This window comes from Phocoena sinus, chromosome 20 (assembly GCF_008692025.1).
Source record: "Phocoena sinus isolate mPhoSin1 chromosome 20, mPhoSin1.pri, whole genome shotgun sequence".
In the NCBI taxonomy this organism is placed as follows: Eukaryota; Metazoa; Chordata; class Mammalia; order Artiodactyla; family Phocoenidae; genus Phocoena; species Phocoena sinus.
This window is the reverse complement of record NC_045782.1, coordinates 52,281,973-52,297,249: the sequence shown is the minus strand read 5'-3', so window position 1 is coordinate 52,297,249 and position 15,277 is coordinate 52,281,973. Positions and strand designations below refer to the sequence as shown.

Genomic DNA, 15,277 nt, shown 5'->3' with positions numbered 1-15,277 from the left:
CAAGGCGTCCATCCCACCCCGAGCCTGAAAATCAGTGAGGAGGGCACCGTCACCAGAACCAGGGACAAAGGGGGCTGCGTGGGCAGGGCTGGGAGGAGCTGCTACCCTCGGTGGTGGAACGGAGCAACCAGGGCAATAAGTCGGCCGCCCTCCCGTGTTGCCCTCCTCCTGCTTCCCCTCCATCTTCTTCCTGGGCTCCGCTCCAACTAGTAAGCAAGGGAATAGCTTGATACAGACACAGGGCAAGAAGAGCCTGGAGAGGCAAAGGGACGCCTTAAAAGTTTAAGCACAGGGCTTCGCTGGTGGCGCAGTGGTTGAGAGTCCGCCTGCCGATGCAGGGGATGCGGGTTCGTGCCCCGGTCCGGGAAGATCCCACATGCCGCGGAGCGGCTGGGCCCGTGAGCCATGGCCGCTGAGCCTGCGCGTCTGGAGCCTGTGCTCCGCAACGGGAGAGGCCACAACAGTGAGAGGCCCGCGTACCGCAAAAAAAAAAGTTTAAGCACAATCCCAACTTGGCATTGTCATGTGGGTCCTAGGGCACTGGCAGGTCAAGGGTTAAAGTTCAGGTTTTAGCACTCTGTCTCTCCCTGGACACAGCCTCAAGTTTCCTCTATTCCCAGCCCTTCTGTGGGCCACGAAGCCCTCGCTCTAGCTCACATCCCCACTTTCAACATGGCTGCCGGCTGCTGTCAGAAGACCTTGAACCCTGGGGAGGCCTTTGGAAGGGTCTCAGCCCTCTCTTGGACAGTGGCAGGAGCAACAGGACCCTCTTTGGGGGTCTCCAGAATCCTAGTCTCCAGAGATGCAGAAGAGCAAATGTCATTTCTTGGGCAGCATGGGTATTTGAAAGGCCAGCCCCCGGGACCAAACAGAGCACCAGGCCTGCGAGGTGCTGGGACACAGCAGAGCCACGCTGGTGGGAAGAGAGAGGGGACTCCCAGAATCTGGGCCTGCCCACTGGGTCACAGTGCAGAAGGCAAGGGCCCACGACGGAGCAGAAATGAGAGGCTGGCCAGGGTGTGCGCCAGGGCCTGGAGTGAGGGGCGGGACCGAGCCCCCGGAGGGCGGGGCCGAGTCCAGGGGGGCGGGGCTGAGTTCCAGGAGAGTGTGGCCCATCCTGGCAACCCCCAAGCCTTGGACCAGGCTGCCATGAAATGAACCAGGATGGCGGTGTCAGGCGTCCTCCACCGCGGGCCCACGTCACCTGGCCCTCAGCACCCAGGGCACACGGTGTCCCCACAGTCACACTCCTCACTCACTCCAACCCCGTCCTTCCGCCTGTCAGAGGACAGGAGGCAGAGAGTGGGGTGGGGAGCCTGATTCACGCTCCACAGAGGCACAGGGGTGGGACCTCCAAATTCTGCCACCAGCCTGGTAAGAAAAGTGAGGCAACTCGCCCGTGAGATGGAAGAAAGTGTGTGGTCCACAGGGCAGGCCGGGCTCTTCCCCTCTCCTGGGCCAGGGCCTTCCAGAGCCTCGGCTGCTCGCCTGGCACCGCTCAGCACCTCAGGACAAACCCGTGGGCGGCTGATGCTGAGTGAGGGCCTGAGGGCCCAACTCAGGCCTGAACCTGGGCCCTCCTGTGTCAAGTACATGACCTGGGAGCAAAACGGGTACATAGTCTACCCCTCAGCTGGGACACAAACCTAGAGGAACCCCCATACTGGTGGTAGAGGGCAGGAACAACAGCCCACGATGGGAACCACACCAAGGACAAGTGACTGACCCTGGGCCTAGACACACTGCCCAGTTATATACAAAGAGGTCTGCAGCTCTCGCTGAGAAAATGTCTGTCTCCTCCGCAAGCCCCCTTCCCACCCCTCATCTAGCACTAAGGACCCTCAATTCCTTTCCTTTCCAGAGACAGGTCTTTTTCCAACCCTCTGCTCAGAGCAGCTCAATCTTTGTGGAGCAGCTGAAGTCTCCTGTGTTGTCTGACAAAGGGGCTGGAGGGCATTGGGGTCTCCTTCCAATATCAGTGGTCTAGGGAGCCCCAGGGAGCTGGGCTGCAGGACACTCATTTGTCTGTCTGTCATTTGCACAGAGGTTTGAATCACTGCCGACAGCTGGCCATGTGCAAGTGCCCTGTGGCCAGCCCTGGTTGTGGCTGAATTCCCGGTAACTGAGGTCCTGCTGGCCTAGCTCATAAGGCTGAGTGTGGCCTGGGCAGCAGGAGAGGGGAGGAGTCCTTGATCTTCACTTTAAAGGAGACAGAGGTGGGGAATTCCCTGGCTGTCCAGGGATTAGGACTCTGCACTTCCACTGCAGGACAGCAGGGGTCACGGGTTCGATCCCGCATGCCATGCGGCCAAAAAAATAATAATAATACTAAAAAATAAAGGAGACAGAGGTAAGTGGGGGGAACCACCTGGTGTCTGTCCTCAGGCCACTTCTCAGAGCCTCTGGAGCCCACTGCTTCCAGAATTGGGACCGGCCCAGGTCCTGGGTAGATGCCTCTCAAACCAGTATCTTCCCCGACTGCTCCATCATCACCTCCATCAGACTGGCTGTTGAGTCCTGCGGATGGGTTTACTGGGTGCTGACACCGACCGGGCTCACACAGTAGTTGCTCCAGCTGGCCCCTCCCGCATGCCAGTTCAGGTCCTCCTGGCTACCTCCTGCCTCGGTGTGCCCCAAACTCTGCAGTCTTGCCTGAACACTGCTGTAAAGTTCATCTTCCAAAAGCCTTGCCCCCGCGCCCCACCACCAAGCACCATCAATCTCACTACCGCCTTCCAATAAAGTCAGAACCCCTCATCTGCCAGTCGAAGTCTTGCATGATTTAGCCTGGTGGTTTTTCAAGCACTCATGTAATGCACACGAAAACCTCCATTTTGTCTGCGGTGCAGACCCCAAGCTCACCCACGCACGTGTGGGGACCAGGATTTGCATGTTGTCAGCCGCCACGGACTCTCATGCAGATGCTCCACGTGCCTCAGTCCCCCAGCCTCTGTCTTGGTCTCCCCTCCACATCCTGACCCTGCACTCACAGGGCTGTGCACCTTTCCCCCCAGCTCTGGGGGTTTCTTCCAGCCCCCTCTGCTCGTTCCCCGATCTCCTCGGCTGCACACAAGGGCCCCCCTCTGAACAACCATGAGGTTTCACGAGGTATCGTCACCTGCTGTATCAGGAAGGGGTGTGGCTGTGTGGGGTGACTTGTGCACAGGCGGGCAGGGAGGTCTGTTAGGGGTAATGTGGGGTGTATGTGCCTTCTGGATTTGGAGGTGATGGGAGGGGCTGGGGTCATTTAAGAGGCGCTTTCTGGGAATTCCTCGGCGGTCCAGTGGTTAGGACTCCTCGCTTTCACTGCCGAGGGCGCGAGTTCGAGCCCTGGTAGGGGAACTAAGATCCTGCAAGGCCCGTGGCACGGCCGGAGAAAAAAAAAAAAGAGGGGCTTTATTTGGAGGGTGATTTGTACATCTGGGGACGGCGTGAGACATGGGGGCCAGTTAGGGGTGTATGTTGGCGGTGTGGGATGAGCTGTGTCTGTAACTGTGATGTGGTGAGAGGTGCTTAGGGGGACGTGAGGTGTGTGTTTGGGAGGGGTGGTCATTTAAGACGCGTGTTTGGGGGCGGCCGTGTAAGGCATTGTGTGTTTATGGTATGATATGAGGTGTGCCTGTGTTCATGATGTGACATGTGTGTTTGTGGGATGATGTAGGGTATGTGTGGCTGTGGTGTGTCATGAGGCGTGTACGTGTGATTGTAGCTGATACAAGACGGTGTATGTGGCTTGATTTGAGACGTGCATGGTGTGGGGGTATGTGTTTCTGTGATGTTGCGTGTATGTGAGATTTGAGGTGTGTGTGTGAGTTGTGTGCAGGATGTAAGGTGTCTATTTGTGGTGTGGCGTGAGCTGTGTGTGTCTGTGTGGGGTGTGTGGTGTGGGTGGGGTGACGTGTGCCTGGTGTGAGCACTTGGGGAGATGCAGGCTGGCCCAGCATGTACACAGCACTAAAGAGGCTGTCGGGAGGCCCGGACCTCGAAGCGGTTGTGCTCTCCAGGACGCCCGTCTAAAGAGCCCCCATCCTTGAGTGGGTTGTGCTCCCTCCCTTTGGGGCAAAAGCTGCCTCTCCTGCACCCCCAATTCTGAGCACCCCTGACCCCCTCTCGCTTCTGCCTCACTGGCCGCTGCCCTTGAACACCCCGCCTGACGCTGCAGTGTCCCAGAGGACAGTGTGTAACACTGCATACAACACAGCCCACAGGCCCCGGACCCAGCGGGCCACACAGGCATGACCCAGAAGAGGGCAGCCGGGCCCCCCCGGTGCCACCAGCCCACTCGGACTCCACTGCAGCGTACAGCAAGACAGTGTTTGTATTTCTCCCCTACTTCTGGAGTGTTCACACTGATGGGCAACCATCTCCATCCCAAACCTGTGTGCCACAGGACAAAAAGGGTCTTGGTGGAGCCAATATAAACCACAGCCGGAGGCCAGAAATCAAGGCGTCGGCAGGGCCACGCTCCCTCTGAAAGCTCAGAGGGAGGGTCCTTCCTTGCCTCTTCCAGCTTCTGGTGGCTCCCGGAAATCCTTGGCATTCCTTGGCTTGTAGCTGCAACACTCCCATCTCTGCCTCTGTCTCCACATGGCCATTTTCTCCCCGTGTGTCCTCTTCTTATAAGGACCCCAGTCGTACTGGATTAAGGGCCCACCCTACTCTCTATGACGTCATCTTAAATAATTACATCCGCAATGACCCTACTTCCAAATGAGGTCACATTCTGTTACTGGGGTTTAGGACTTCAGCATCTCTTTGGGGAGTGGGGGGAGCATAGTGCAACCCGTATCAGCCTGGTTGGCAGTGGAAGGCCCGGGAGGACCAGGCCAGGTCCCCTCTCTCCTTCCTCCTTGGTCATTACCCACTTGCGCTGAAACCCGCTCCCCTGCAGGGTTCCTGGAGGAGCCTTCAGGAGCCCGGAGCCCAGGACATTGAATGGACTGGGGCGTTATGTACAGCCAGAGCCTCTGGCACCCGAGCAGCAGGCAAGAACGCACACCTGCAGGGCTGTGTAGAGCTGCTCCTTGCCCAGGTATAGTCCCTCCCTGCGTGCAGATGAGGTTATGGCACACCACTTCCGGCAAACAGCTCCAGCTGACGCCAAAAGTCACGTGGTAGGAGCGGGTGCACACACGGTCCCCTCGGGGCCTATGGTCACCCATAAGCCATGCCTGCCCCTTGCCCCTCGCCCCAACATGTAGGTAAAGAGGTGCAGGGCCCCTGCCTCTCCTCACACCCTTCACACAGTTCCTTTGTATTGCACCCACCCTGTTCCGCGGGAACCTGACCTCACTTATATAAGACGTTGGGACAGCGTAATTTAATGGTTAGCCCAGGCCAGGGCCCCTGAACTCCGCTATGGACAACCCCGGACATACTCTCACCCTCTGTCACCAGGAGCTGCAGGGTTCCTTGGATGTCCTGGAGACTCTGCTCAAAATGACTCACCACAGGGACTTCCCTGGCGGTCCAGTGGTTAAGACTCTGCGCTTCCATTGCTGGGGGCGTGAGTTCGATCCCTGGTGAGGGAAGTAAGAACCCAGGTGCCAGTGCGGTGGAGCCAAAAAAAAGATTCAGGACTTCATGAATTCTTTTGATACCAAACGTTTAAGGCCTACTCGGTGCCAGGGGTCAGCTCTGCCTTCGGGAGCGCCTGGATTGGGAGGTGTGCAGGGAAGCCCACCTCGGAAGGCTCTCCGGGGTGGGTACATTCTGGGCGCAGCCCAACAGGGCAGGCAGAAATGGGAGGTGTCAAAGTCCAAGCACCGGCCAGGGGCTCCGAAGTGCAAATGTGCTGCAAGGTGAATATCCATCGGTCGGTAAACACAATTACATTCAGGTGACGTCGAGCTGGGGTGCATTAGCAAAAGCGAAACTGCCTGAGAGCTGCGCTCGGAACGCACGCCTCCTCGTGAACCCCGCGCCGCGCTGCCCAGGGGCGTCTCCAGCCTCCCCCAACCCCGCTCCCGGAGCCACCTGTTGCCCGCCAGCCGGATGGAGCCCAGGCGCCGCCTCCTGGCCACGCCGCGCAGTGGCAACCCGGGCGCGGGTCCGCGGGTCCCAGCGAGGCCAGACCTTCCCCTGAAGGCGGGGTCTCCAGGGACAGCTCCCGGTGGGAACCTAACCCCGGCAGCTGGCAACCCTGGGGACCGGTCGGTCCTAGGGCTGGATTTGGCCCACGCCCTCAGGCCAGTGTGGCGCACGGGGGCCCTCCTGCTCCTCGGGAGCTGACCCTGCGGTCCTGCGCGCCCCCGCGGGACAGCCCGCTCCCCGCCGGTGTCTTTCAGGTGGCGGACGGAGGGAGGAGCCTGTCGGGGTCCGGGCCGGGGCGGTGGAGGGGAGAAGGAGTGGGTGGAGCCTAAGGCGAGGCGGTTCCTGCGCCATCCCTCGCCCGCCGCCTGCCCCAGCTCACCTCTGGTCCAGGGACATGACGGGCACGCCTGGCGCCGCTGCCACCCGGAACGGCGAGGCCCCCGAGCGCTCCCCACCCTACAGTCCGAGCTACGATCTTATGGGCAAGGTGGGTGGGCACTGCACCCAGCGCTGGGGACTCGGTGCCGGCTCTGGGGGTCACCCCTCCCCGCGCTCTTCGCCCTGAGACCCCGGCCTCCCCGCCCAAGACCCTTTCTGGCTGCGTCTGCGTTGGACTCATCCCTTCCCCCCAGGCAGCCGGGTCTCCCAGAATAAGGAAGGAGGGTCGAGACAGAGCCCTGGGCCCATGCCAGCGTCCAGGGATCTGGGCTGGCTCCGTGGGAGAAGGGAGAGGAAGGTCGGAAGGAGCGAGTGACTCCCCACCCAGAGGACCCCAACCCCATTTTCTTCTGCCACACTCCGGCCAATACGAGCCCCAGGAATCCCATGCTTCTAGGTAGGGTTTGAGCGCACAGCCCTCCAGGGTACAGGCACCCGAAGCGCTGGGAAATAGGGCTGCCTGGCGACTCGGAAAGGACGCCCCCTGGCGGCGGGGAAACTTGCAGTTAATGCCCTTCTCCCAGTTAACCAGGCCTTAGGACTGAAGATCTTTAGGACCCCAGCTGCCCCCAGGCGCTACCCCTTCCCTTTCCACCCCTGCAGTCACTGCCCACACCTTCTTCTGGGAGGATGTTGCTAGCCAGAATGCAGACCCACGCGGGAATTTTTAGAACGTGAGAAAGACCTGGGGCGTTAGGCACAAATCTGCCACCTGGGAGAGCTTAAGTCAGCTGTCTGGGGCTGGTTCCCTCTGCGGGTGGCCCTGAACGGAAGCAGGTGGGGCTGGTGGCGGACACTGGTCTGTCTGCCCTCCCTTCATGCCCTTGGAGCAGGCAGGTACCAGGAACTCTGAAAGAGGTGCTGAGAGAGCCCAGAGCCTCCACTCCTCCTCTGTAGGGTTAGGGATAGATTAGCGAAGGGGCCGCCCATCTCATGCTACATGGCCTTGAAGGAGACCTGCCTCTTTCTGCGCCTTGGATTCCTCCTGCAACCCCCCTTGTTTCAGAGGAAGCTACTCTGCAAGTCACCCACCCAGAGCCGTTGCGATAAGCGTCCTCTGTGGGCTCCAGGCAGGAAGTCGGCCCCCACTGTGTTCAGGGGAGGGGAGCTGCTGAGGGCCAGCCCCAGGCCGCTGGGAACTGCCTGACCTCCTTGCCTGACACGCCAGCTGGGTGTTTGCCTAGGAGGTGGCAAGGCTGGGCAGCTGTTTGGTGGACTTGCCTGGCTGGGTGGGTGGCATCATTTGCTCCAGGCAACCGTCAACTGTAAAGTACATAGGTGCTTGCCCTACCTCCCTCTCTCCCTCCTTCCCCATCGGGTACTGGGACCCAGGAGCCAGGGAGCAATGCAGGCTCCAGAAGGCTCCTTAGCCCCCAGCCTGCCATTTGTCCCCTGGGCCAAGCGGCATTTGTGGAGAGTTGGCCTCTGGCCCCCACCAGCCTTCGTGCCCGAGGCCTGCCTAGGAGACTGAGTCCGGGATGGTCTGGGAAGAGCCTGGTGGGAGCTCCTTGGGGAGGATTAGAGGGGATGGGGCCACAGGCAGGCAGCACCCACCCCGGGCCGCTCTTCTGGAGTCAGGTGGTTCATGCCAACATTGTTGACGGAGTCTAGAAAGGCCTCAAAGAAATTATCCCTCTTTCCTTCTAACCTCTATGGAAACTGCCACAGAAGGGTTAAGAAATCTTCCCGAAGTCCCCCAGTAACCCATGTACAAGCCAGGACCCCAGCCTTCATACACCTTTGGTTCAGCCCCCCACCTCTCCAACAAAGTTAGCTAATCCCATACCCCATGCCCACAGCAGGAAAGCCCTTGGGCTCCGTTGTCAAGGTCAGAGCCTCAAAAATAACTCAAACCTAGTCCCTGCTCAGCCCATTAAGTATCGACTCGGCCTGTTGGGAAAGTTCCAGCATTAGGTCTGGACCTCTGTTCTCCAAGATTGAGGAGTGACTAGACAGAGGGGTCCCCTCGCCCGCCCATGGTCCCCAGAGAAGATGAGCAGAGACTGGACAGACAGGAAAGGGACAAACATATCCCCCCACACACTCCCTCCTGCTCTGCCACCTACAGTGACCAGGGATGCCAATTGTCAGCCATTTGTCCCACGTGGGAGGTTTCTGCGGAACGAACTTCAGACTAAATGTCTCTCCGCTTCAGTATAAATTTCAGCCTTCCCTAATTCGTGCAACGCTTTTATAAACATAAAATGTCATTAGGAACTTCCAAATAAATGTAACCAAAAGTAAAACACCGGAACAAAAGTAAGTTTAGAATATGGCCTTGCAAATGACAGAGCCGTGCCCCCATCAGATTCTGATACACTCCCTCGGGTGGGAATCCCTGTCCGAGGTATTAACACTTCTCTTTCTGGCACCATAGCCCCACCCACATGTGCACACATGCGTGGAACACACACAGAGAGGGAAGGGATCCTAGCACGGGGCAGAGTCGAGACCACGTGAATGTGGATGTTCTCTGGGGCCACCGAGCACGTTTGAGGTCCTGTTGGTGCTAAGTTGGCAACTCAGGCTTCCAGGAAACCAGATGAGGACAGGAGGGTCAGAGGGAGAGCCTGAGAGGCAGCCGGAGCCAGGGAGTGTGGAGAGGAGAGGCAGGGTGAAGGCGGCAGCAGGCTTTTCCAGAAGCAGGTGCCCTCGGGGCAGTGGGCATCCTTCCCTGGCTCTCCCTGGAAGCCCAGCTAACTGCCTCTGCCCCCATCTCCTAGGTGATGCTTCTGGGAGACTCAGGCGTCGGCAAAACCTGTTTCCTGATCCAATTCAAAGATGGGGCCTTCCTGTCCGGGACCTTCATAGCCACTGTCGGCATAGACTTCAGGGTGAGGTGGCTGCAGGCTCCTTCTCCAGCAGCGAGCCAGGGGCTGTGGCTCAGGCACGGGGGACGGTCCTCTCCTCACCTGCGCTGGCTTCTCAGGACTGCTGCGGCTCACCCTAGGGCACACCATGCTCCCCTAGGGACCCCAGAGGCGGCCAGCTTAGAGGAGTCTGGGCTTGGGGAGGCTCTTGGCTCCCCTACAGGATGAGAAATGAGAGACTGAGTCTTAAAATCCTGCCCCCAGCCGGGCAGACATATCCCACAGTGCTAGCTGGGCCCCCCGGCAAGACCTGAGGTCAGCCAGTCTTTCTGGAGTCCCGGGAAGCCCAGCACGGCACCAGGTGGAGGAACTGGGCTGGCCCTGTGGGGAGAGAGCAGCTTGCCAGCATCCCTCCCCCTCACCTCGATGAACCCATCTTTACAAATCGGCATCCCGGGTCTAACCCTGGCAAGGGTGCTCTCAAAGGCCAGGTGCCTCCCTCCCAGTGCGAGGGGAAGCTTCACTGAGGAGAACTAGTGGACAGCCAGGGGAAAGACGGCCCTGCAGATCCAGCCTCTGCGATCCCCGAGATGCCGGTGGGCGTCTCATCTCTAAGAGCTTGGAGGCTGGGCTCCGCCTGTGTACCTTGCTGAGCCCCGGGCCGGGGCGAGAGGAGGGGTGCGGTCAGGCAGGCTCTCAGGCTCTCCCTGCCTTGGGGTGTTGTGAGAAGGGCAGACGGAGTCCCCAGAAGAGAGGACTCCAAAGTAGGGGTACCTGGGGACACAGTCCCACTGCCCTGATGGGGCGATCTGGCTGGAGACGTCTCCGGGGCTCACCGGACCCCCGTGGCCCTGGGGAGCAACCAGACAGGATGTTTGCTGTACTGTAGGATTCAGCAGAAGGCAGAAACCGAGACTCCCCTGCCCTCCACGCCCACCTCTCCCTCTGCCCTTTTCTCTTTCAGAACAAGGTGGTGACCGTGGATGGTATGAGGGTGAAGCTGCAGGTAAGACCAGCGGCTGGGAGGGCTGGGGTGTGGGCGAGAGGATGGGGGAGCCTGCCCAGCCTCCGCACCCAACCACAGGAGGCCTGCGGCCCTGCGCTCAGCCTGGGCTAACTTCCTGTGGGGGTCAGGAGAGGAAACGGCCTTTGTTTGTTTGATGTCTGCAGAAAAAGCCATTCCCAGGCACCCTCCCTTCTGTCAAAGGCAGCAGCTCTAAGTGCCTTCAGACAAGCTTAGGCTCGCTCCAAATCATCCCCAGTTTCCCAGGCCTCATCTGCTCTAGGAGGTTGGACACCTCTAATCCCTGGGCTGGGCAAGAGGCAACAGCACCGAACTAGCTTGAGAACTCATTAACTACCGCCATCCGGGACATCACCAGATGTTCACAAGCCCATGAGAAACTAAAGAAGGAAACATCTCACCTCCCCGCCCATCTCTCGTACCACAACATGGCTTTCCTCTGCCCAGCACAGTCCCTGCCCCCTTCTGACCATTTGTCCATCCCTTCCTAGATCTGGGACACCGCAGGGCAGGAGCGGTTCCGCAGTGTCACCCACGCTTATTACCGAGATGCCCAGGGTAGGTCCCTCACGTGCTCCACCTCCACCACCCCCCCCCAGCCCACTTGTAACGTCCACCCTTCTGCCCCAAGTTCCCCATGTGACCTCTCTCTCCCCCTCCAGCCTTGCTCCTGCTGTATGACATCACCAACAAATCTTCCTTCGACAACATCCGGGTAGGTCCTCCCCACCCACCACTCACGAGCAGGCAGGGCAGGGCCTGTGCAGGCCAGGGCTGCTTCCTGCTTTGTGGGAATGGGTGGAGCGTGGAATACTGCTGCCTCGTTAAAAACACCGGAGCTGTGACTCAGAAGTAATAAACTACTCCTGGGTAGTTGATGGGCATGTGGGCATAAAGGCCAAGCAGGCTGTGTGCTACCTGCTCACCCCTGACTATGATTCATGGAGCATTTCATGACAAAATGTTCAGAAAGTGCCCAGCTCCACCCTGGACAATTACCCACAGAGACCAAGAGGAGAGCCCAAGCAGAAAAGTCTACCCGTACATCCACCCCAACTTTCAAGAAGGTGACTCAGGCAGACAAAGTGAGTAGCTCCCTCCTCACAAGCAAACTATTAAATAGTCGAGACAGTAATTCAACAAATACAAACACTGACTCTGTGCACAGCATCGTGACGATTTCACATGCTCCCTGACCTCAAGGGGTTGACAAGCAAACTGGGGGAACAAGACATACAGATATAAAACTGCTTATAAACTGGATGGAATCCATGGCACTCCTACCGCCACCTCCAACCCCATGCTCATGGCAGACATCACTAATCAATCACAGTATTTTTGATCACTGAGCCCTTATGGGGCCTTAGAATCCTCAACAGGGCACTCGAGGAGACTGCTGGTGACTACCAGCTGATTTATAAGATAAAGCCTCTGTCACCTCTGTCTTTCATAGAACTGAGAGCTACACTGCAAGGGGTTTAGAGCTACTCAGGACTGGAGAGGCCCAAACAAAGATGTAGATGAGAGAATGCACAGGGCATTATGATCGGTGTTCAGGGGCAGTGAGTAGTCCAAGATAATCCACAGGGCAGAAGAAGGAAAGGCAGGAGGGAGGAGGGGAATGGCTGGGGCTCAGCGCACCCTCTCCCACAGGCCTGGCTCACTGAGATTCACGAGTACGCCCAGAGGGATGTGGTGATTATGCTCCTAGGCAACAAGGTGAGTGGCTCCAGGGCAGGGTCAGCCCACCCTTCTCCCACTGCCACAAGTATTAGCTGGACATCCTTCCAGCAAAGCACTCTTTACAGCCTCCAGTTCAGGAGTCAGACCTATCTGGAGGCTTCAGTCCATCATATCTGCCCTCTTAAAGCTTTGGAAATGGCCCCCTGCAGGGAAAGGTCAAGCTGCTTCCTGAGAGATCCAGGGATGACCAGCTGCTCAGCCCCTATTAGATCCTGGGGACTAGATACACGGATTAAGAGCTGTGTGTGGAAAGGGTTAACCTCAAATACTGTCAGCCCTTCGAGGCTGCCCACCACCCCCTTGCCAAGCAGAGTTACCCACCTCCCTGAGTTGGGGTGAGATCCCCCTGCTGGGAGCTGGGTAAGAACTTGAAGAAGGCAGAAGCCCTGGCCCCAGGTGGATCATACCACCCGCAGTCCCGCAGGCTACCAGCAGAGGGCGAGAAGTGCCTGCTCCCGGGGCAGAAAGCTGGGCCAGCGGGGCAGGAGAGGGGCCATCTGGGGTCAAGGCTTCCTTCCCCAGAGTGACCCACCTGGGCTTGACAGGCGGATGTGAGCAGTGAAAGGATGATCCGTTCAGAGGATGGAGAGATGCTGGCCAGGGTAAGTGACTGCCTGGGGGGAGTGGGGGTGGGCAGCCGGAGACTGGCCACTGAGGATAATCTCACCCTGGCAGGAGTATGGAGTTCCCTTCATGGAGACCAGCGCCAAGACGGGCATGAACGTGGAGTTAGCCTTTCTGGCCATTGCCAAGTGAGCGCTGAGCCGGGAAGGGAACGTGCAGGGCAGGGTGGCACCATCTGGGAATTCAGTAGGGCCTGGCCCTTGGCATTCGGAGGGCCCCTGGCCCCGGGCCGTGGGAGTGGGAGAAGGCTCAGTTCCTCACTGCCTGCCCAGCCCATTTCTTCTTCCTCTTCAAGGGAGCTGAAATACAGAGCCGGGCGGCAGCCTAATGAACCCAGCTTCCAGATCCGAGACTATGTGGAATCCCAGAAGAAGCGGCCCAGCTGCTGCTCTTTCTTGTGAATCCCAAGGGGCTGAGAGGAAGCTCCAGAGACGCACAAGGATGCAGCCTTCTCCCTCAGACCTGGTTTATTCTAAGTGGCTGAGCCAATGAGGAGAGAGTTGGGGGACCCAGCGCACAGCCCCTCCGTACTCCTGCCCCTATTCTAGCTCCTGTAGCTTCCCTGCATCCCCGGAGGAGGGTAAAATATTTTTATTTCATTTTAATGATACATAATCTAATCAAAAGGACACCAGAAAACGGAGGAAGGGAGCTGGTGCCCCTTTTGCCTCCTAGTGCTAGGACTCAGGGGCCTGGGCCTCCCACCTACCCACCATGAGGGTGGTATTGCACCAGCTCAGCACCAGGGGGCACTGATGCACTTCTGGGGTATGAGGCAGGTAGTGACCCCATTCCCACCCTTCAGCTGGCAAGAGGCTGAGCAGACCCAGGCCTTCATTTCCTCCGGCTCCCCAGAGAACAATCTTCCCCAATAAGACAGGGCCCTTGTGCCGGGAGCTAGACCAAAGCCTCAGGAAGATAAGAGATGTGGAGATTGGGCAGGGACCCAGCTCCCTGGGGGGAGGGGGGGGGAGAGGAGTAACAGAGATTAGGTCTATTAGGCTACCTCTGGCCTTACTAGCCCCTCTCTGGGAGGTGCACCCCATTTCCCCCAGCCCACAAGCACATTAGGGCACCTGGAAACATCTGGTTCCTATTCACTGGACCTCAGATCCCAGGGGAGCCCCTCCTCCCTGAATCCCTGGCCTTATCTTCCTACCTTTCTGCCTGTGTCCCCAGACACCTACAGTTACTGATAGGGAAAGGTTATTCTTCTGTTCCAATCCTTTGGCAGGTATGCAGCCCACAGGCTACTTCTTCAAGCAGCTGTAGTGCTTCCACTGGATAAAGAGCCAGATAAAAAGAAAGCCCTGACTCCTGAAGTAGGTGGGAGGTAGAAGTGAGCAAACCTCACCCCATTGTGTAACCCCTAAACCCAAGGGCCATCTCCTCCCCCATCAGCCACATCCTTTTCTTCTCAGACGGACATTCGGGCCCAAACTTCTTTATCTCCCTTCTACTGAGCCAGGTTAGGGAGTGAGAGATCATCCATTTCTGGGAAAATCAACGCATTGTATGCAAAACAAGGTCATGTGGGTGAGGCTTGGGGTGGGGAGACGGGCAGCAAGGAGTTTACATGCTAAAGGAGTTTACATGGGGCCAAGGTCACATGTCTCCCAAAGCCCTGACCCCAACAGTGGGAAGAGGGCAGGAGACGTGCAGCGTATGACCTAGAGGCACCTTTACTCCAGCTCTGTTCACCAGGGGTGGGGAGAGGGGTGAGAAAGGTATTTCTGCAGCTGCTGCATTTGCTTTCGAGGCAGAAATCTTGCTCCCAGAGCAGAGTCAGCACGATAAGGAAGCTCTCCAGGCCTCTCCCAGGCAGAGCAGGGAGGAGCCTGACCTTGCCGGGTTCTTCTGGGGCCCAAGGCAGGTCGCAGGCAATCCAATCACATGGGCTGCTCTGGGCCTTGAGCATTTGTTTTTCAGAAGTAAATGGCAGTATTTTGGAAAGTACACCCTGTCCATGGCTTCTTTGAGGTGCACATGATGCGGGGTCGGGGGGGGGGGTTGCGGGGGCGGATCATGTTGAAAGGATTGTCGTTGCTTGTCACTGATTGCCAAAATCATTTGCTTCTCATCCTTCAATGTCCCCAACTAGTCACCTCACCCCTAACAGACTGCCCCCAGCCTCTGTGACCAGCCTCTCATCTGAAAGTAGGAGCTGAAAGAAGGTTTATCTTACGGTCCTAATCATTTTTCCTTCTCTATTGAAAAAAGACAGGGCTCCTTTTCCTATGGAATGTACCCAGAGATTGGTTACCTGACTCTGATCTGCCTCTCCCCAACCCCACCTCCCTAGCCAAGGGCTGACGCCAATTCCCACGCCATTGTCCCTAGGTGGCCTGTCTTGGATGGGCAGCCCCGTGAAGCCTTGGGCTCTCTGCTGGACCCTCACACTGTCCCAGCGAGGATCAGAGCCCGCACCCCTATTAGCAGTTCCTGGGACAAAGCAAAGTGGCCCCACAAATGGGAAAATCTCGTTATTCAAACTACTCTGTTGGGTCCGAGGTGGACCTCGTTCTTATTCGTAAGACCGCTCGCAGCACTGGAGCGGCATTGATTTTCCTGGCAACAGTCGCCCCCACCCCCACCCCCAATTGGA

General features: G+C 58.1%; 1 protein-coding gene across 4 annotated transcripts in view; it reads left to right on the top strand.

Annotated features, from left to right (window-relative positions):
- Positions 1–14,616, top strand: part of RAB37 (RAB37, member RAS oncogene family) — a 70,923-nt gene extending 56,307 nt beyond the window's left edge. The window contains exons 1-10 of one of the 4 annotated variants that reach the window (XR_004347502.1): positions 6,382–6,520; positions 9,195–9,305; positions 10,246–10,287; positions 10,797–10,863; positions 10,968–11,020; positions 11,959–12,024; positions 12,594–12,650; positions 12,724–12,800; positions 12,968–13,252; positions 13,907–14,616. Coding sequence is in view for 3 of the 4 variants with exons in the window: in XM_032616486.1 (XP_032472377.1) it covers positions 6,428–6,520; positions 9,195–9,305; positions 10,246–10,287; positions 10,797–10,863; positions 10,968–11,020; positions 11,959–12,024; positions 12,594–12,650; positions 12,724–12,800; positions 12,968–13,073 (672 nt within the window). In the remaining variant the exon portion in view is untranslated. Of the gene's footprint in view, positions 1–6,381; positions 6,521–9,194; positions 9,306–10,245; positions 10,288–10,796; positions 10,864–10,967; positions 11,021–11,958; positions 12,025–12,593; positions 12,651–12,723; positions 12,801–12,967 lie in introns of those variants that run through there. The other 3 variants (XM_032616486.1, XM_032616488.1, XM_032616487.1) reach the window with 3 other exon arrangements.
- The last annotated feature ends 661 nt before the right edge of the window (positions 14,617–15,277 follow it).